The sequence below is a fragment of the Puccinia triticina genome, chromosome 4A (genome assembly GCF_026914185.1).
Source record: "Puccinia triticina chromosome 4A, complete sequence".
In the NCBI taxonomy this organism is placed as follows: domain Eukaryota; kingdom Fungi; phylum Basidiomycota; class Pucciniomycetes; order Pucciniales; family Pucciniaceae; genus Puccinia; species Puccinia triticina.
In genome coordinates this window covers 7680951-7703177 of record NC_070561.1, presented here as the reverse complement: position 1 = coordinate 7703177, position 22227 = coordinate 7680951, and the positions used below count along the sequence as shown (strand labels likewise).

Genomic DNA, 22227 nt, shown 5'->3' with positions numbered 1-22227 from the left:
AGATTGTTTGCGCAAGCCTAGCTGACAAGTTGACATTTGAAGTCTATCCAAGTCCTTAGTTCCTGCTCTTTATTAAGGTAAGTACGCAAAAGGAATGCATCATATGGCAAGAGTATTTGCTTCTTGAAAGTGTTTTCTGATTGATGGTATACTTCACAATTTGATATCACAGAATACACACACATTATGAAGCTCTTCAAAATGTTCCTCTTGATTTTTACTCTGCCCCCAAGCTCAACAAACCCAGGTGTATATATTCATACAAAGAAGAAGTGCACGACAACAGTGTTATTCATGGAACGGATTAAGCCCCTTTGTGCATTTCCGGGATGCTCAAATCACTGTCCGAATCCCGTAACGTTTGTACACTGCAAGACTTGTGGAATTCTCAGTCCTAAAACGCCCGTGCAAGAGCTATGTGTGCCACACGAGCACACGATGATGATGGAGTATGTCGTACTTTCATATCCATGCTTTTGAAATAAAATACTCAGTGACCTCTTAGTTTCCAAATGGGATTGATCATTTGATATATATTCTCTTACACCTTATATGTTTTGAAAACAAACAAATAAATTCTGAAGGCGTCTCAGGACCAAGAAAAGAGATGCCAGTGGCGACTTGGAAGAAAGTGAGCCGGATCCAAAGAAATTAGGACACGAGGAGGCCTATGAACGTTCCCATCCCCCAATTATGGTGTATGTAGTATTTTCATCCCCGTGCTTCTGAGGGAATCTCTCTCAGTGACCGCTTAAGTTTACAAATGGGATTAATCATTCAATATATAATACCCCTCATATGTTTTGAAAACAAACAAATAACTTTCTAAGGCGTCAACTTACCAAGAAAAGATATGTTGGGGGCAGCTAAGAAAATGAACCGGATCCAAAGAAATCAAGACAAGAGGCATGTGAACTTTGCCATCCTTTGACTCTCAGGTATTCAAGGCAGCCTTTTCAGCATCTCAAGTTATCAGATTCTTCAAGCTCAAGCTCTAAATAAAGAAAAAAAAAACACTTATCTTGAACTAATCAATACAGTAATCTCCTAATCTATCCTGCTATCCAGACCTTCAGTCCTGCCAAAGACTATACTTCCAAATTCCAAGCCTCCAATATTCCCTATTTTCTGTAAACCAATCAAACATCTAGACCTCTCTCTATATGAGGAAACCAAGTTGTTAAGGAAATTATGGTTGAATTTAAATTTGAAGCTTTCATGGAAGCAAGATACTCTTTTTTTTGAGATGTTGAAAGCTTTGATTGTTCGAGATTTTTGCAACTGGGGTTCTTAGCTGCTTCATTGTGCAAGTGTGCCGCTTTGCTTCCTGAGTGCTCAAGTTCATCGAGAGAATAGGAGACCTGTAATCTGCATTTTCACATTATCATTCATCCAAGTCCAAGAGATAGCTATCTATTGGGAGCATCACATTCAGAGATGTTTTCCATTTTTAAGCGTAAAGTCAGACTCATATTCAATGAAATGTGTAAGCAGGTGTCACGATACTTTACTAGCGGAGGGGTTGAAAGGGCTTATTCACAGTGTCCCCGCAGCAGCTTTCACGACCCGCAGCGGTGATCACTGATCAGTGTTGACTTCTACAGAGATAGATGAACTGCAACTTGATCATTCCAGAAATTTACTGGCTGCCTTGTTCGATATAGCCTCTGAGGCTCAAAATACGGAGCTTGTAAGCTTGGTGCCCAATGCTAAAGCGAAACGGGACGTCAGAAAAAACATGCCTAATCATTAGCCTTCGGTAATACATCTGTTGCGTTCAGGGAGCGTCCCACATGGTGAGGTTGTCCCCCCAAGCCTCACTCGAGTCCCGGACTCAGCGGGGCACGGGCCGACCTGCCCAATTTTTACCACGGCCTCACACAGCACTACGAATGATCATTGGATTGTCCTCAGGCATGATAACATCGCCCGCTTTACATTGCAGCTTCTGTGCAATAACATCTGTAACCCTGGTAGCTGGCAGTCTCGAATTGCACCAGGTTGTGCGTCGTGGATTCAACATCGTCAGCCCTCATCTTGCATCCAAGGAGCGACACAAAGCTGAGTACAACCTCATTGAGCCCCAGCACGAGGTAGCACCGGGAAAACATTGTCGCTTTGGGTGGGAGAGATCACCGGGCCGTAGCCTGTAGGCATGGCTTCATCAGTGCTTGATGAGCACTAAGATGAGCTTGGCCATCCGCTAGTACCCTAATGGCTCAGATCCAGTGATCGAGACACCTCTGCCATTGGTACTACTATAAAATGGAAGGCTCTTTGTTTGTCTAGCCCTATCCACAGCATCCTTCGTACATACATTTCTTCGAGATCTCTGCAGTCCAGTACTGTTTTTCCTTAGATTATCTTCATTGTCAATATCTTTTGTTTGTTTGCTAGCCATCAACTGGGATTGTCTGTTGCCCCTCTTACTAAGCGTGAACCTTTCAAAGTCGGCTCGAAACAAGGGATCTTCCAGAAATAAGCTCGGCAAACTCTTCAATCTCACTGACTTTGACAGTCTTTGTTCATACAAATCACATCTGCCCACCCCAAACCCACTTTTAGCAAGGCCGCGTCACCTCTGCTCACCTTTTGTTTGTTCTTGCCACTTTTCCCCCTCATTTTACCACTCTCTGAAGCTATGTTTGGAACTTCGTGCTGACGAATTACAGTGATTGCACAGAACACAACAGTTACTCGACCATAATGTTACAGATGAACGTCAGCTTGATTGTTGCTATCAGCGTCCTCGTGCTCAGCAACGGTTTCTCCGCCTCACCGACAAACCTAGACACTCGGGCGGTGAATGATGGTCTTTATTTGACGAGCAAGGCCCGCCGGTCCATTGGCAAAGAGGTTCACAGACGCGACGACGAAGGCTACGGAAGCAAGAAGGATTCCGGATCCGACCCTGAAGATACCCCGGCAGGCCCTGATGACCTGCCCCCGGCCAACGGTACTGTTCAAGACGCAGAAAGCAAGTTGCCAAAACACGAAGGTTACTCGTCTGGTCCCCCCAATGCTACAGTCCAAGACCCAACAAGCCAGTCTCCAACATATGGCCAGCCCATGAATGGCACACTGCAAGACGCAGCAAGCAAGTCGCCACAACACGCGCCCTACTCGTCTGGTCCCCTGAATGCCACAGTCCAAGACCCAACAGCCCAGTACCCGACATCAGGCCAGCCCATGAATGGCACACTTCAAGACCCAACACGCAAGTCGCCCAAATGTAGCCAGCCCAATGGCACTGTCCAAGACTCGACCAGCCAAGCCCCTGTAAATGGAAGCCAGCCTTTCGGAAGCAACCCTACCCTCTCCGCTCCTGGCAATCAACCGGACGGCACCGCTCAAGACCCGACCAGCCGTGCCCCGGACAAGCAGGGTTACTCATTGGCACCCGTCGACCCATCTCAAGCCGGCATTAACCCGCTGAATGGTACCGCACAGGATCCAGCAAGCCGTTCTCCTCAAAAGGAAGGGTACTCATCTGCAGCCGCCTCTGGAGCTCAGGCTGACCGCGAACCCTCATCTGGCGTCCCCACCCCCGCCGCAGCGCTTGCCAACAGTACAGCTCCTGCAGCTGGCGCTCCCACCCTCGCCGGAGCCCAGTCCACTAGTGACTCTGCAGCTGGCGTCCCCACTGCCCCCGGAGCATTGGCCAACAGTAGTGCTCCCACCGCTGGCCTTCCCACCCCCGCTGGAGCTCAGGCGAATGACGTTTCTCTTGCTGGTGTCCCTACCCCCGTTGGAGCCCAGGCTGATAGCGCTTCTGCAGCTGGTGCCCCCGTACTCGCCGGATCTCAGGCCGCTAGCACTGTAGGTGGCGCTCCTGCTCCCGCCGGCCTTGCTAAAGCCTCTCCCGGAGCCAACACCGCAGCTGAAGGTCAGGCCGCTGCCGCGCTGAATGGACAATCGAACGGTGCTTCTCCTTAGGCCCTCCACAACCTTGTTGATCCTTTCTTTTCATTGTGATGTATATACTCAAAAATTTTATTACCTATGACCTCAGCCGGTGTATCCCGATACTTCCTGACGAACTATTTAACTGTTGTACACTTGGGGATGATAAGTTGAATGAGATGTGTAGTCACATTCCCGTGTTGCTTGTCACTTTGTTTCACATGTTTACCAGGCCGCCTCTGTTGTTCGTTTAAGCCAATGCCCTTCATTCTCTCTTGCACTTGGTCACATCTGCATATCCAACCTCATGTATTTGTGTCTTCGTTTAATCGGCAGAGCTTCAGTGAGCTTTTGCAGTGTTCATACTTCAAAGTGCCACATTAATGCTCTTTCCCGCAGAAGTTACATGCAGAACATTTACCGAGTGTTAATTGAGGGGATATTTTGGCAAACTGAACTCAAAGATAAAGTTAGATCAACCAAGCCTCGATCACAAGGCGACAGATGGTATCACATATGTTGCTTGCTTCAATTTTGCAAATTTATCATCTTGAACGTCCCTTCTAGTATTTACGACCCTCGCTGTAGGAACAATATCTTTATCAAATGTCTTGTAGTTATCACAGCTAGTTTTTTTTTTGTAATCTTGAGCATGTTTTCACATGTTCATTTCACGGGCGGGAGGTGCGATGGAAAAGGACATGGTGATAAGAAAGCAGCTTTCCGGTTATAACTGCCTTCTCTTCGCGCCAATGAACAGTCGGGCACAGTCGCTTGAGTCGCAGGCAAGTACAGAAAGCTTTCGTTCCCTCCGGCGCTACATCTCACAAAACGAAGATCTGAGTGCACTGCTAGCCTTAAGCCGACCAATGGTACATTATTGATCTTCAATGAAGGATCAATGGAAATTGAGGCGACTCAGCTGCCAGCCTTGCTCAACTGTACCACCGTTATCAAAAACCTCATCGGCACCCCTACAGAAAAGACATTACAGCATTGATTGACTCCAGGCAGGCCACTTAATGTGGACGATGTGTTTCTAGATCTGACCGACGAATTTGTCAACTCCTCGGCGGTGTTAAACAAATACCGGGACTCACTCCTGCCCAGTCCTGATTATCGTCCGCCAGAGGAGCGACAGATGATACAGGACGCTCAGAACTGGCTCAAAGATTGGAGCGCGGCCTTCGCTTTGGCCGTTAAGAATGTGGCAGAAAAGGAAAGAAGCCTCGAAGACCCCGCAGATGGACCAAATTTACGACAAAGGCGAGTTTGGTGAGCACGACTCGCGAGGATGGAGGCAAAAACCAAGAACGTAAAACCCCGACCCCGCGAACCGCAGCCCACGGTACCATGGCTTTGGACCAGAACCTTCCAGACTGGTATTTCCTTTTTGTTGTAGCTAGAATCCTTGAGTATCCATTGCTCCATCCCGCCCGCCTCTTGAACTCTCCACACTCCAAATGTGGAGTTTGCACACCCCGTACCACTACACCCCCCCTCAAACTCCACACCTCTAAATACAAAGTTGATAAGGAGAAGAAGAAAGAAAAAAATAATGAGGAAAACATGAAATGTTGAGGGATTTTTTGAGAGAGAGTAGAAACATGACATATAGGAAAGAGAAGAAGAAAAAATAACAACTAGATGAGGGAATTAAGATTGTTGTAGTTATACTAATATTTTGCCCAATGATGTCGCATGTAGATTCGCCCTGAGTGTTTTGGTGAAGAAATCCGCCAAATTTTCCGATGTTGATACCCATTCGAGTTGGATGTTGTGTTCCCGGACTGCATCATTGACAAAGAAAAAATTACGTTCCAAGCTCTTCATACGTCCCTTGGAAGCATTATTGTCAGAAACCAGAACCGCCGCACGGTTATTGCATAAGATTTTGAGTGTCGGATTTATGTCGAGTGATTTAATAATAGGAATGAGGAACAGAAGAAAATTGACCAATGAACCTAGTGATATAAATTCCGCCGCACAAGTTGATGTCGCAACCACTTTTTGACGTTGTGAACCCCAAGCCACAGGGCTACCAAAAAGAGTGATTATGAAGCCTGAAGTCAAACGTTGGAATTCTCCGCCCCAGTTCGCATCTACCCACGTGGTCAAGTCGTTGCCTAGTGGGTTTAAACGGAGACGCTTGGACCGAGTCGTATGTATGTATTGTACTAGATGAGACAGAGAATTCCAATGGGACTCGTTCGGATTAGAACTGAACCGAGCCAGATAGTTTACCGCAAAGCTTATGTCGGGCCTAGTTCCGAGGGCGAGGTAGTTGATTGAGCCTATGAGAGACTGAAACAATGTAGCTGATACCGGTTCCCCCCACGATGTCGTGAGATTCTCGCCAGGTAACGGAGTGTTCATGGGAACCAAGTTCGGATTAACTTCGTCCCGGTACTTATTGACAAGTTGGTCGATGAGTAAATGTTGACTTAGAAAAATACAGTCATCTTCATATTCTAGCCGAATGCCAACTAGTTTGTTGGGCTTGGAATCCCACTTCACACGTAGACTGCCTTCCATTTTCTCGCGGAATAAGTTGATATCTTGCTGACAATTCCCAAAGACAATCCCATTGTCGACGTGAATCCACACAATAATGACCGAGTCGCCTCTCTTGTACCTGTAGAGACATTCTTCCACTTCATCACAATCAAAACCCCAACCGTGGAGCAACCCTTTGAAGTGTTTCCACCAGCAACGGCTGGCTTGTCGAGTGCCGTATAGCGCTTTTTTTAATCAAAGAACTTTTCCCGCAAGGTTTGGAAATAACTCTACTGGCGGGTCAACGTAAATTGTTTCGTCAATAGGGCTGTGAACAAAAGCTCCGGTGATGTCAAAGGAGTTAATGTTCCATTTGTTCCTGATCGCCAGATTGAGTAGCACACACAGAGTGGACAGCGACGCCGTTGGAGCAAATGTTGACCGCACGTCCCTTCCGAGTCGCTGTTTGAGCCCACGCACCACAAAAAGCGCTTTCAGTTTGTTTATTGAACCATCCGGATTCCGCTTGATGTCGAAAACAAATTGGGTCCCAATTGAGTGTTTCTTTTCCTTTTCTTCTATCTCAAATGTGTTGATTTCTTCCAGTTGAGCCCACTCAGATAGGTACGCCTTGCGCCATTTGGCGGAGTTCAGAGCTTTAAGTGCGGCTTTTAATGTTGTCGGTATGTCTGCGTCGGAGATGGCTTGTAGATGTTCCACCTGGTTGTCTTGATCATCACAAATTTCTTTGGTCCGTTCTTGTCCAAGTGTCAAGACTCTACGAACATTAGGATTGTTAGCAAGTGTGGCAGGGACCGGAAATAAGGGTTTGCCTTGGAAATCAAGGCACGTGGCACACTCTGAATTGACCACCTTTTGCAAAAGAGGATTCCAAAAAAACCACCCGCGCTCATCATCTTGATATCCCACCAGGTATCCTGTCCATCCCCGTTGGTCCAATTTTTGACGCCGTTCCTTTGGGATGTGTATCGTTGCACGAGCACCAAATGGGTAGAAAGTTGTAGCATCGGGTTGTCGTCCAGACCACAATTCGAGGGGAGTTGTTTTGCAGCGCTGGTTTGATATCCGGTTAATGAGAAAGCATGCACATCTGTATGCATAAGACCATAATTTCGACGGCAATTCAGAGTGGGCGAGCGTCGACCAAGCAATGTTGCCAAGGGTCCTGTTGAGTCGTTCGGCTTCGCCTTTCTGTTCCGGAGTGTAAGGTGAGGTAAAAATGAGATTGCTGCCGATGGATTCAAGGTAATTTATCAAGGGTTGGACTGTGTATTCCTTGGCGTTATTGCAGCAAATAAACTTTGGAGCTGAGCCAAAATGAAGTACAATCTTCTTCACGAGAGCAATTATTATGTGTGGTACTTAAGATCGTGACTTTAATGGAAAAACAAATGAATATGTGGTCGCATGGTCCCGCACCGTGAGGAGGAATCTGTTACCGGAGTTGTCTGGATCAAACGGGCCCATGACATCAGAGACTAAAAGGTCTAGGCGGTTTTCTTGCGGGATGATTTCAGGTAGAGATTGTCTTCGACGTTCACTTTTCGTTTGCTTGCATGTTTCGCAAATGGAGGGTTGCCAAGATTTTAGGTCGAAGGTTGGAACAAAACGCCGGAGAAACTCTTTCACCACCGAATCGGATACATGGCCTAATCAGCAGTGCCAATAGTATGATGGCGAAATGATTTTGGACGAGGATTGAGTGGAAACTTGATAGACAGAAGGATGAAAAAACTTGAAAGAGTCGGCATTAACAATCCAAGATCGGTTGAGATAATGTGCGGTAATCGAAGCAAATAAGGAAGTTAAAAGAATGTCATGATTTGGCAAGAATGCCCGTCGAAATCCCGAGTCAATAAGTTGTCCTAAGCTAAGAAGCGTGCCCGACATCTCCGGACTGAACAGCACTCTCGGGATGGTTAGGGTACCAGCCCCATTGGCCATCTTCAGGTGACCACTGTGGGTTGCCGTCATCGAACCAGAAGAAGAGGCCAGATTTAGTTTGATGGTCGGTTGAAGAGGACGAAGAGACGAAAATAAATGGAAAGATCCGCTCACGTGGTGGGTCGCCCCAGAATCCAAAACCGTGCCTGCGCCGGCGGCACCATTTGCATCCGCGCCCACCGCTGATCGAGCTGCCGCATTCTGATCAATGCCAGTGGGTGGGTCGTTTGGTGGTGCGGCCTGACGGGCATAACCGGAAGCGGGGCGACCAATGACCGTGTTGGGTGGCGGCAGCTTGGCATCGCTGTGGAGGGTTGGACAAGAAGAACGCCAATGACCCATTGCCTTGCAGTAAGAACACGGCCTGACATTGTAGATGTTGGGGTCGCTTGGGCCTTGGTTGCCTTTACGAATGTTATTGAGCGCAGCCAAGATGTCATTGACTGTGGGATTGCCCGGTGTGCCCACGTTAGGGTGTCGGGGTTGCTGGTTTGGATGCGGACTTTGTCGGGTTTGACTCGCAGTACCGCCATGATTGACAGGTCGGCTTGTTGATTGTTGTTGGGACTGATTCCAGGGCGGTTGTGGGGTATTGTTCCACATTGGAACATTAGGGCCGGACGGAGCAGGATAAGATCGGAAGACAGATACGTTCGTTTGACTGTTGGAATCAAAACAAATGCTTTCGCCATAGGCCAAGGTGATGATGGTTTGAACATCTCTTGCTGTGATACCCTCTTTTGAACCGAGTTGTAGTGAGATGTTTTGGAACATTTGCGAACGTGACATTGAAGGAGTTACCGGGGAAACGGCCTGGAGAATGAGGCTCTCAACCAAGGGGGATATAGGAGCCCCCACCTTTTTGAGGTCCGCAAATGTGTCAAAGAGTTTGTTGAAAAAACCTTGGACCTGAGACGGATCAGTATTTGGACCAGTGACTCAAAACTCAAGCAGTTTGTTGATGAGCTCCATTTGCCGGAATTGTACCGTTCCTTGAAAGTTGGTCTGAAGGGCATCAAAAGCTTCGGTGCCGGTAACGAAGCGGTCCATGATTGATTGAAGTTCATCGTGAATGGTGATCTGAATAAGTTATAAGATGCTGGTGTTTTCCTGACTCTTGACTTTGGTGTAATTGGCTGGATCGTTGAAAAGATTTGGGATGTTGAGCGTGAGGAGCAGAACGCGGTTGAGGCTTTGCTTCCATTTGGTAAAGTTTGACCCATCAGCGGCCAGGGGTTCAACGTCTTGCTTGTAAATTCCCGGTTGTTGCAGAAATTTTGTTTTCGGAGATACCTCGGATGTTGATTGTGACATGGAAGCAATTGGGGATCCTGAATCTAACAAAAATTCAGATACTCTTGACAGACTTTCCGTTGACGATGTATCCGAGGGTGAATAGGATGGTGACGTATTTCGGGGTGCGTTTATATTTGGTCGATACTCAGCCACAGGAATGAGGACGGTTATCGGTAATCCAAATGGACTTGGTACGGTGCGATGGTTTAGGGGAGCCGGAGCCAAAGTCAAAGTCGAGAGCCCTTTGTTGATGTGCCGAGTTACTGTTTTGGAGAAGATGTATGATATAGCCGATAGAAACGGAGACGGAGGACGTTCAATGTCTAAAGGATCTGCCTTCTCTTCGATTGGAGATGGAGGTAATGGAGGTAGCTTCAAAAGCGCCTTGTATGCCTTTGTCTGTTTCGGACGTTTCGCTCTCGTCGGTGGAGGTAGAGGTCCCAATAATTCCGGTTGGTCTCGACGGGTTTTTACCATGAACCGGGTCGTATGCTGCTGGAAGTCAATCAATAGAGGCTAGCCCGTTGGTAGATCGGGGACTCTTAATCTGTTGTAGCTAGAATCCTTGAGTATCCATTGCTCCATCCCGCCCGCCTCTTGAACTCTCCACACTCCAAATGTGGAGTTTGCACACCCCACACCACTACACTTTTGTGTGCGGCCCTCGGCCGGTTTCATGCCCATTGTTCTTCTTGCTTCGCCTTACCTGTCAGGTATATACACCGTTGATCTCTTCCATGTCGTGTGCTCTACAGTTTAATTTGTTCTCAATGCTTTAATTCCTTGTTAAGCTTTGCTTTAATGTGGGCGCAATCATCTGGCTGCCTGTATCTAGAAGATTTCTTCGTTCTCACAGTCTCAGCAAGGGTTTGCGTCAGGTTGTGTTGCCTTCCTTACCAAATTGAGCCTAATGCTGCCTATTTACGTATCTCCTTATTCATATCACCTTGATTTGATTTGATTTCCCTGGCCAGGGAAGAGTGGACAAAATAGTGGTCTTGATAAGGCCGAAGAGATATCAGCGGGATTCAAAGTAGACCCGCGCGTGCCACTTGCAAGGCAAGGCAAGCCGGCGTTCAACTCAAATGTTGAACATCAACTTGTAGTCTCCCCGCAAAACTGGGTTATGCAAAGTGACCTGCATGCACGCGCGGGTCCACTTTGAAACCCCCTATTTATTCAGCCATCAAGTTGGCGCAAGACTGCATTACATACCTTGGATGGATGAATCAAGATGGAAAGTCGGCACCAAGCCCTCGTGCAAGTCGCCATGTTTCCCCGGGAAGACGAGGTCCCGAGTGCGTGCCAGTCGCCATCTTTTCCGGGAGGACGATGACGGTTCGGGTCCGTTGGAGGGGCGGTTGGCGTGGTGTCGCCAACGTTCAATGAGCACTTGTGCTTGCGAAGAGGATGAGCTGATTCGTGAAAATGAAGAGGAGCATTTGGCGACCCTCACGTTGGACTTTGATTTCATCGCTCACGGTGCTCTTGTCGGCCACCAATCAACCAGCATCTTCCCACACCATCATTATCATCTTCCGGCTGCAACAAACATTCAAGAGCTCTTAGAGAACGCCTTATAACCGCCCCTTTTTCGTTCTCTTCACACTTCTCATCCCCCATCCAAACCCTACTTCCTGTATACATTCAAGTACCTCTTTTCACCCCTGTCTATTATCGTCTGCCTCGTCCGCTAGCGGCCGACTCTTACGCGTCTTGTTTATTTTCTGTTATCATCATCAATCCTCGGAACTTCGAAAGTCCACGCGCTTGTTAGAAACAAGCTTGCATCAGCGGAACCTCCCGAACCTTGCTGTCAGTCCTTCACTTTTTTCCACTCGCTCCCCCGTCTCGTTTTTTGGCCTGACACTAACAAGTGGCCACTACGATTTCAGAAATTCTTACCACGATGTTGAAGATGAACGTTAGCTCGATGGTGATAATCGGCTTTGCAATCATGGCCTTTGGAGTTCTCGCCTCACCACTCAACGAGGATACACGCAGCACTACTTCCATAGGCCGTCGAACGAGCGGCAATCGAGTGGACAGACGGATGGTCCCCGGGCCTGGTGCAGGCGTCGGCGCAGGTCTCAATGTGGCTGCAGGTCTCGTTGGAGCCGTTCTGGGTGGACCCGGTCCCGGTCCCGTCGGTATTGGTCCTCCTGGCCCGCTCGTTGGCCCGCCTCCGGTTGGTACAGTCGTGGTTCCGGGTGGCCCTCCGGGTCCGATGCTCGCTGGCAGTATCGGAGGAGGAGCGGATGCCAATGCTGACGCTGCTGCTGCTGCCGCCGCTCGAGGCCCCGGCCAGCCCGGCCCAAGCACAGGCAACTCGGCCGCAACTGCAGACGCTGCTGCTCGCGCTCAAGTAAACGGTCCAAGTCCAACAGGTTCGGTGGACGCTCAAGGGTCAGCTGATGCCGTTGCCGGAAGCTCTGTACCCAGCGCCGGCGATTCAGCCGCAAGTTCAGCTGCGGATGCCCGCGCCAAGGCAAATACCCAAGGCGCTGTCGATGCAAACAGCTCCTCGGCCAGCAAATCTTCCTCCTCTTCCAACTGGGAGCAACGATCCTCTCAGTCTTAGCATCTTTCTTTGGCAGGACTTGTATGCCTTATATCTTTTTCATGTCATCCCTTGTCCTCGCCCAAGTATGTAACAAGATCTGTATTTATCTGTAAATAAAATCCTCAGAATCAGATGCTTGTCATCTCCATTATTTTTTTGATCCGTGTCCAGCTTATCAAAATTGTCCGCAATCTCAGCGCCATTGCGTTGGCCCTGCAAACACCAATCCACGGCCCCCATCATAAATCCAAGATTTTTGAGTCGCAACTTTCCTCCATTTTCTGCAGATCCATACAGCCCAATTAAGTCTACCACTGACTATAAGACAGATACTTGATTTGATTGCACATTGATTTTATCTGAGACCCTCCGAGGGGGGCCGGAAGGGTCCTCCGCAGGAGGAACTTACACCTAAGAGCATGCAAAACCCCCGCGCCGCGGGCGCCGTGGATTTCACAAGCCATTCACAAGGATTCAATTCAACCCCATGTAGTCTCAATATCCCCGCTCCCCCTCCTAGCTCAGTAGAGACCTCAACCCTTCTGACTGTCTCCCCTGAGCTGGGTGAGCCTTTTCTTCCTTTTCTGTTCCCCTTCTCCTTGATAATCATGTGTACAGAGGAGAGACCTCGACCCTTCTGACTGTCTCCCCTGAGCTAGCTCCCTTTGCAATCAAGCCAACGTTGGTATCAGAACTCCAGGAGACCGGTGTCTCCCCCGTGCCAACGCCTTAGCTCAGTGAAGAGCTTCAGCTCTTACAGAGCATCTCCACCCGGGGAGGTAAAAGCGAGTTGCTAAAACCCCGGGATGGCAACTCAGTTTTTGCATATAGCAACCTGTGCGTCTCTGGCACCTAACTTAACTAAGTCCCTCTCTGTGTGGAGGGGACGCCGTTGTGGACCTCTCACGCAGGGCGTAAGCAGAGCTTGGAGGGGATATGCAAAATATCACGTCACGGGAAATGATAAAATACACGGGTGCTTGAAGGGCTGCCCTCCTGTAATTAAGCTCTAGGAGATACACTATTAATTTAGTGTGGCGCAATCTTCCTGAATTCAAGCTATTTAAATCTGATTGCTATTTATAAACCTTGTAATATATATGTAATTTTGATGTAAGTTGCATTTTAGAAGATTTTTGGCATGATGGATACTCTGGGAGATTCCTGAACTTAAATTAATAAGTCAGATTTTCAAGTCAAGGTGAGATGTGAGGCAATTTTTTGATAAGGGGCAATCTTTATAAGACAATGTTGGATGGGGGCAATTTTTGAAGTGATGTCTGCTGAATAATATCAATTATCATTCACTAGTGTAAGCATGAGGGGGAAAGAAAACAAGAAGGGGCAAGATAGGCCTCCTTTTATAGGAAAAATCACGTCTGAGAGTGATTTACAATGTAGTGAAATAAATGTACTAATGGAGAAAGCTATTAAATATAATTAAAAATCCTTAATTACATCGGCAACTAATTTTTTTGTGCAGCATTTCCCCTTGATCGGGTCTGTGAAAGCTGAGCAAAAAAAGGAGTTATTGATGTAATTAATGATTTTCAATGTAAGGCACTGACTGGGAGGACGACAATTACGGCAGAGCCAATCAATACCTCCCAGTGGCCTGACCATCTCACACCTCCTTCACCGGCTCCTTTTATATTTGGTGCGCCCCAAGTTTTCCTCCTGGAGCCAGACAAATATCCAGCTGAACGCGCCATCATTTCCAAATGCAGGTTGCTAAAAGTCGTCCAGACATTTTGACAAAACCATGGTAAAGCGCAACATTTACGTATATCACATTTCCAAAATCATCATCAGAAATGTGAATTTACTTCAAAAGCAGGGCAAAGCTTGGGTCCGTTAGCAGCAGTAGAGACCAGTCCGTTTTCAAATCTGGCCAAACAAAATCCAAAACCATCATTTTTATATTCTCCAGATTTTACAAAGCCCTCACATTCTCGACCATACCCCAACTTCACCATTACTGACACCAAAATAGGATACACCCGTCTGCAACCCATTGGAAAAGGAATCATCATCTAACTTTCGGCCAACACATCTCCCAAAGTCCCAGTCAATACATCCCAGCGGCCTTACCAGTTCCTTCGTCAAATAGGGAGCTCTTTTCCATTTGGGGGGCGGCAACTCATGATTGGAGCAGGACTTTGCCTTATGCTCTTTGTGAAAATCAATTTCGTTGCATAGTCACATATGCAAGTTACCACCGCGCTTAATTGCACCTGTCAAACAGGTAGTCTGTTTTGGCTTGCTCTGCTTTTACAAAAGTGCATTTGGAAAAGTAAATGTTGTCCAAAAATTTAAGTGAAGCTGTTCACGTTAAACCAAATGCAACTTTTGCACCGCTTTGAAATAAACATCTACAACATGCTGCAGAGCTTCCACTCCCTCTCCTCCCACCATCCTTCAACCCGTGTAATTGACTCAAGCTTTGTCTATCAATCCAAACCCATGTATGTCACCAACCAACCTGAGCTCCTCAACACGGCTTGTAACGTTTGTCTATCCATATCATCTCCTTAAGAGCGAGAGAAAGTGAAAAAAGAGTGCGTACCCTGATTTGATCATTTGTCTCCCTTTAGATATCCATTATACTATTGCTGCACAAACTCTTAATACTCATCAAAGGAATTGAGGCTGATTAAGGCAGGATCCTCAAAAATATGCCGCAAACGGCTCGCGTCTGATTGTCATTAACATCATATTGTACAACTCTGACATTGCCCGGCAAGAAAACCTGACAATCCCTCACATTGGCATTGTCAAACGGAAATTTGTATTAGACCCTCTCACTGATACTGTAAATCCATCCTTTCCATCACCACCACCACCACCACCATCATCATCATCATCATTTTTCTTCCTCATCTAACTAATGATCTTGTCAATCAACTCGACTCAGGTTGTAAAGTTGTTTTGTTCATTTCAGTGGGGCCAGGAAAATGATCCATCCAGAGACTCAGAAGCTAATCAAAACACGCGCTCATTTTGGGCTTTTTTAAGCAAAATGTTAGCACATTGACAGAGATGGCCAGCGGGGGTAGGAAGACAAATCTGACCGCGGCGGGCTGTTGGCCCTTGGATCTGAGCAGCCACACTCATCTGATCTCAATTTTGAACTGCACAACGGACTCATTCTCGGGTGCAGGGGACTCCTTGATGTAGAGGATGCGGTGCGGAACTTTCTAAAGCACGCTTGCGCAGGGGTGCACCCAACCAGGCGCGACGGAGGTTGATGTGGATGAATAGCTATATTGGATGAGGAAAAAGCTCTGCAGCTTGTTCCCCGACTCAAATATGGTCTCAAGGGCTGGCGAGTGTCACAGACTGTAACCTGACATGTCAGGTTACAACAGCCACCCCCTCGCCCAGACTTGAGACCCTACATACAAACTAGTCTACGCATCTGAAAGATAGAGCAGGAAAAAATAAGAGACAATGAGATAAAAAAAATAAAAAAAAGAGAAGAAAAAAAATCCAACCAGGCCGCAAAAGATGGCTCCTCATCTTCCTAAACAATTCAGGCGGCAGGCTTTTAGTGAAAACATCCGCTTTCTGATCTGTGGTGGGAACCCAAGTCAAAGTCGTCAGTTTCTTGTAAAGTGCCTCATTAGTAATATAAAAATCCCTGTCCATGTGTTGTGTCCTTTTGTTAGATGAATCATCTGTACCTACCCTCACAGCCAACTGGTTGTCACAGTAAAGATTCCCTACAAAATCAGCCTTCAGGACATCTTGAAGCAGGTGTCAAATCCATAGTGTGTTTTGTGTCGCAGCTCCAAGCGCCATGTATTCTGCATGGCATGTAGAAGCTGCAACAGTTGTTTGTTGGCGGGCTACCCATAAGACCGGACAACCTAGAAACAGAATCAAGACCTTGTAGGATGATCGTGAGAACTCTCCGCCCCAAGACGTGTTGCAGTAAGTCTTCAGCGCCTTTGGATCTCTGTCTGGAAAGAGGCATAAACATTGTTCAGCACTACCCGCTATATAATTGACCAGATGTTGAACACCATTCCAGTGTTGAGCACCTGGCTTAGCCAAAAAACGCGCTAGGTAATTGACTGAAAAAGCAATGTCCGGCCAAGTACCTACAGCTAGGTAGCTCATCATCCCAAGGATGTGCAGGTATTTTGATGAACCAGAGGCATCACCATCCTCTGTGACTGCGTTGAAATTCAGAGGCAGTGGTGTCTTTGCCGTTTGAACCCCATCCCATTCCTCCTCTAGCAAAGCGTTGATAAGCTTTGGCTGAGAGAGGACAAAGCCTTCTGGCGCACGCTGGATACTTACACCAACAATTGAGTCCAATTGATTGGACCACTTAATCTTCAGGACATCCTTAAGATCTAACTCCAATTTTTGCAGGAGGTTCTTGTTGGATGCCGTCATAACCTCATTGTCTACATGGACCCATATTACTCCCGTCTCAGTTTCATGACGCAAGATATATAGGCTGTTATCATACTGAGACGGAGAGTACCCCAGTTTGTCTAGGATACCCCGTAAGTGAAGCCACCAGCACCGAGCCGCCTGTTGTGTTCCATACAATGCCTTTTTAAGCTTGAAAGCATGCCCCGCTGGCAGATCAACTCCCTCTGGAGGCTTGACCCAGACTTCTTTGTCTATGGGGGAGTTTAAATAAGGTGCAGCAAAATCAAAACTGTGAACATGCCAATTGAAACACGCCACAATAGTCAGGAGCAACCGTAGAGCCACAAAAGTCGCTGTTGGAGCAAAATTTTCATTGAAGTCATGCCCAGCAACCTGGCGGAAACCTTTTGCAACATATCGTGCTTTATATCGCGGTGTACCCCCATCTGCCCTGGACTTTTTTGCGAATACCCATCTTCCCTTCTGGCATGAGTTGTGACACCCAGACATCCATCTGCAACAGTTTGGATAGCTCCTCCAAGATGGCATTAGTCCAATAGGCCTTTTCTGACGACTTCATTGCCTGCTTGTAAGTCTTTGGAATATCTACACCATAAGAGGAGCACGTCTGAAGGATAGCGTCAACCAAAAACTCCTGGTTGTCAAACTCAATCTCATTGACAAAGTTCCCAAGGCTTATTTGACGCGCAATAAACTCTGTAGCTATTGAGCTAGCCAAAGTGTCCGAATTAGTCGGAGCTAGAATTGCCTTCTTCTGTATTGTGACGCATGGGATGCTGTCTACAAACCGCACCATTGCCGAAGAGAAAAAAGTGTTTGTCAATGGTAGATAGAACAGCCATCCTTTACTGGCTTCCAAATGCGCAACAATGTAGGCCTCCGCCGCCCTATCATCAAGCTTATTGCGCTTCTCAACAGGTATATGGATAAATGCTTTTGAACCAAAAATCCTGAAGGTGTCAAAATTTGGTGGCCGATTAAACAGCGCCTTGTACGGCGTCTTCCCTTTGCTAGACTTGTTTGGAACGCGGTTTAATACATGGTTTGCCCACAAGAAGGCGTACACCCAGAAATTGCGCGGTAATTGGCTATCACTAAGGACAGTGCGCCCCATATCTGCAACAGTCCGGTTAAATCTCTCCACCACCCTGTTCTGATAGTGGTGATAGGGTAGAGAACGCTCAGCAATAATGCCTTTTTCTTTCAAGAAAGTGTTGAAAGCCTTTTTTGCAAATTCCCCACCATTGTCACTACAAAGTATCTTAACAAAATCACCCGTCTGCTTCTCGAGCTTCCGGATAATCTCCATAAGGATCACATTGGCATCTGATTCAACCTTTAGACCTTTGACATATGAGTAGCCTGATGCAACATCCCTCAAAGTGAGCAGATATTTGGATCCATCAATAGCTTCCTTGGGAAATGGCCCCATTAGATCAGTGCAGAGTATCTCTAGTTGAGCAGGACTGCGCATTGTGCTTGTTAGAGGATTCAGGCTAGTGCTCTTTGTGATTGCGCAGATAGGACAGTGAATTTTTCCAGGTGGCAGATCGGAAGGAAGTCCAAAACCCAAACGTTGTTTTATCAGAGACTGTATTTTCCTGAGGCTCACATGCCCAAATATGCGGTGCCAGAATAATAACACTTTCTCAGACTCCGTAAGAGATTCCGGCCTCCACAAAGAGGGATAGATCCTCTCAAAAGGTGTGATGAACGGATCATTGGGGCAGTCACTAGGGAAGTGATCTCAGCAGGTACGTCCAAGGATAAGTGAGATTCATTGACATTTGTATCAGGAAGATGAGAAACTGATGACAGTGTGCGAGAAAAAGAATTGGGAACATGATTCATAGGAGAAGAGGAAACCATGTGGACTGAAGATGGTGCAATTGAAACAGCCTTCAAAGCAATGGATTTTGATTTGCTTGGGGGACTCGACCAAACCATGGGAAACGGGATACACCACCGGTTTTGTTCACAATCAAACATGCAGCAGAAGACGTGTTGAGCTGTAACATCAAAAATATTGAAACAGTCCGTTGTCTGGTCATATGCGAAAGACCAGTCAGCCTTTCTGAGCCCGGCTAGTGAGATGAGAGTAGACGACGCTCGCTCACAGTACAACACCGTTTTTACGGCTATTCACTCGCCACCGTGTCCTCTGAAAAGGAGGTCTCCTGCGCCTGATATAGTGGCTCCAGCTCCTGCAGTTGCTACATTCAGTGCAATTGGAACTTTGAGTTTGCAAAAGTTATGCAGGAGTCTTAAATCTCCTGTGAGATTTTGGGTTGCCCCAGAGTCAAGAATGGCGGGAGTACTTACATCAATCTCCATGGTCAATGCCGCAAAATCTCCCTCAGCGAGGCCATCAGGGAAACCTGCCACTTCCGCTTCCTTCGCCGAAGCCCCACCCCCCCGTTGTTGGTCTGACCTTGATCTTGGTTCAAACTGAGATTGGCGGGTAGCTTGCTGTGATCAGGGTCAATAACTGTTGGCCAGTCAATAGTTCTGTCGTTGAGCCAGCGGCTGGTACTGCGGGGGAACGGAGGGGTAGGATTGGTGTCCTTGCTGAAAGTACTGATGCGGTTTGAAGAAAGGACGAGATTGGAATTGCTGAGGAGCCACGGGAAATGATTGCTGGCCAAAGGGAACCCCCAGTGGTGGGTACACCACGCTGATCATTGGCAAAAACGGTGCCTGTTGGAATTGTTGCCAAGGCGCAACCGCAGGGCAATAGGACAAAGCACCGGGTCCTCTTTGACGTCAAAAGACCAGTGTCAACCTTGCTCTGGTCGGACAGTCTCTCAAGTAGTGAGAACTGTCACCACAGTTCCAGCAGCGGTTTGCTGTCACATGGTAGAATTCAAGTGCTTCCGTCCATTCAGTTTCAGGAATATCAGCTAAGAAGGCCTCTTGATCAAAAGGAGGCAAGTTCGAGGACGCCTGCAGAAGAGCCAGGGAGTGCCTTTCGGCCGGAACCGCTCTTGAAGATGGCCCTGTATGATTTTCCTGGAGCTTGCAGGCTGCCAGCAGTTGAACCAGTGGGAAGATACAGCCGCAGAACGGGCTGTCGAAGTTGATATCCTGATCCCTGGGTAAACTTTGAGGATGGTCAGCAAACACTGCGCCGGGTGACGTCACTTTTGTCGCAGGCAGCCAACCTGCCTGGCATGAGACCCCTGAGCACCCCTCTCGGCCCCGTGAACGGCCAGGGCTCCCCGGTTCGTCCACCGGCCGTAAGCTCAGCCTTCAACATCTTCATCGTCCACCTCCATGCTGTTTTAAGGAGAAGCTGGAAGAGAGGATTAGTCGGCAGCTGCCCGTTCACAATTAAATTGGATACGTTGTGAGACAACCCTCCCAAAGAAACACTTTCGGGCTGTTTTTATATGCCCCTACACTTGATTGGACTTGATCTCGTCGGGGAGAGCGAACAGCATATTGGCCTTGGTGATCTAGCCCCAGGTGGCCCAAGAAGCCCATCACCCTCATCCGCATCAAGAAGCTCCTTCTAACTATCGCCAGCTCGTTTCTGAGCTGCTCATGGGCGGCGGCCCTTTCTCGATTCAGAATCATTCACTTGTGGAATACCCGGGTCTCGACTCTCAAAACCAACAAAAGCCAGATTAATAAATTCAAGTCGAACAAAATCCACACCTGGATGGCAACATCAATAAAGAATGTTTAGCGGGCGGTGGTGAGCTCGGTAATGAACTGGCGGGCACACGAAAGCGCACCCAGTCCATCATGATGGATGATCTTGTGTTGATGGGTTCGGATGGAAAGTTGGCACCTAGCTCTCCCGAGAACGCGTAAGTCGCGACGTTTCCCCGGGAAGGCAAGGCCGGTTCAGGGCAGTTAGAGGGGTGGTCGGCATGGTCTTGCTAGCTTTTGATGAGCACTTATGCTTACGAGGAGGATGAGCTGGTTCGTGAAGATGAAGAGGTTCACTTGGCGACCTTCACGCTGGACTTTTACTTCATCGCACACGGTGCTCCTGTCCGCCTCTCAATCAACAAACATCTTCCCACACCATCGTTATCATCGTCCGGCTGCAACAAATTCAGCATCCAAGAGCACTTGGAGAATGCCTTATAACCGCTTCCTTTTTCCTTTGAAGGCCCTCATCCCCTATCCAAAGCTTGCTTCCTGTACACATTCAACTTCCTCATTCCTCCTTCGTCCATCTTCTGGTTCCTCCGCTAGCGGTCTGCTCTTATCCATCTCGTATATCACCGTCTGAAACTTTGAAAGTTAACCTGCTTGTTAGAAACAAGCTTGTATCCAGCGGAACTTTTCAACCACACTGACTTCGACAGTCATTGTTCAAAAATATTTGTACATTCCGCACGCAGCCGCAACAAGACTGAGATTACGTGGACAATTCTCTTGTTAGTCCTTTTGTTTTGCTGTTCACCCGTATCCCGTTTCATTTCGTGACTTTTCGCTAACCAATGTCCGCTACGATTTCAGATATTTCCAGCACGATGTTGAAGATGAACGTTAGCTCGATGGTGATAATCGGCTTTGCAATCATGGCCTTTGGAGTTCTCGCCTCACCACTCAACGAGGATACACGCAGCACTACTTCCATAGGCCGTCGAACGAGCGGCAATCGAGTGGACAGACGGATGGTCCCCGGGCCTGGTGCAGGCGTCGGCGCAGGTCTCAATGTGGCTGCAGGTCTCGTTGGAGCCGCTCTGGGTGGACCCGGTCCCGGTCCCGTCGGTATCGGTCCTTCTGGCCCGCTCGTTGGCCCGCCTCCGGTTGGTGCAGTCGTGGTTCCGGGTGGCCCTCCGGGTCCGATGGTCGCTGGCAGTATCGGAGGAGGAGCGGATGCCAATGCTGACGCTGATGCTGCTACCGCCGCTCGAGGCCCCGGCCAGCCCGGCCCAAGCACAGGCAACTCGGCCGCAACTGCAGGCGCTGCTGCTCGCGCTCAGGCAAACGGCCCACGTCCAACAGGCTCGGTGGACGCTCAAGGTTCAGCTGATGGCGCCGCCGGAAGCTCTGGACCCAGCGCCGGCGATTCAGCCGCAAGTTCAGCTGCGGATGCCCGCGCCAAGGCAAATACCCAAGGCGCTGTCGATGCAAACAGCTCCTCGGCCAGCAAATCTTCCTCTTCTTCCAACTGGGAGCAACGATCATGAAAACTCTCTGGTGCCACCCAATCCTCTCAGTCTTAGCATCTTTCTTTGGTAGGACTTGTATGCCTTATATCTTTTTCATGTCATCCCTTCTCCTTGCCCAAGTATGTAACAAGATCTGTATCTATCTGTAAATAAAATCCTCAGAATCAGATGCTTGTCATCTCCATTATTTTCTTGATCGGTGTCCAGCGTATTAAACGTGCCCGCAATCTTAGCGCCAGTGTGTTGGCCCTGCAAACACCAATCCACAGCTCCCATCATAAATACAAGATTTTCAAGTCGCAACTTCCCTCCATTTTTTGCTGATTCATACAGCCCACTTGGGTCAGACTTACCAAAGTCCAAATCCTAAATATGACTTGAGCACAGAGACTTGATTTGATTGCATACACCACCATCACTGGTGCTTTGGCCCAGAGTCGCATGTAGCCCCTCAGTGTGTACACA

At 48.0% G+C, this 22227-nt stretch overlaps 4 protein-coding genes across 4 annotated transcripts; all 4 read left to right on the top strand.

The window, feature by feature from the left end:
* Positions 1 to 2706: 2706 nt before the first annotated feature.
* PtA15_4A815 (uncharacterized protein) lies at positions 2707 to 3936 on the top strand (the record flags this gene model as incomplete). Its single annotated transcript, XM_053168738.1, has 1 exon — positions 2707 to 3936. One exon carries the CDS (start codon positions 2707 to 2709, stop codon positions 3934 to 3936), a length of 1230 nt encoding a protein of 409 aa, XP_053019917.1.
* Positions 3937 to 11569: 7633 nt separating this feature from the next.
* Positions 11570 to 12241, top strand: PtA15_4A814 (uncharacterized protein; the record flags this gene model as incomplete). The annotated part of the gene is made up of 1 exon (XM_053168737.1): positions 11570 to 12241. One exon carries the CDS (start codon positions 11570 to 11572, stop codon positions 12239 to 12241), a length of 672 nt encoding a protein of 223 aa, XP_053019916.1.
* Positions 12242 to 19800: 7559 nt separating this feature from the next.
* PtA15_4A813 (uncharacterized protein) lies at positions 19801 to 20728 on the top strand (the record flags this gene model as incomplete). The annotated part of the gene is made up of 4 exons (XM_053168736.1): positions 19801 to 19866; positions 20090 to 20225; positions 20319 to 20442; positions 20530 to 20728. The coding sequence occupies 4 exons, from the start codon at positions 19801 to 19803 to the stop codon at positions 20726 to 20728; spliced, it is 525 nt and encodes a 174-aa protein (XP_053019915.1).
* Positions 20729 to 21117: 389 nt separating this feature from the next.
* PtA15_4A812 (uncharacterized protein) lies at positions 21118 to 21780 on the top strand (the record flags this gene model as incomplete). The annotated part of the gene is made up of 1 exon (XM_053168735.1): positions 21118 to 21780. The coding sequence occupies one exon, from the start codon at positions 21118 to 21120 to the stop codon at positions 21778 to 21780; it is 663 nt and encodes a 220-aa protein (XP_053019914.1).
* Between the last annotated feature and the right edge of the window lie 447 nt (positions 21781 to 22227).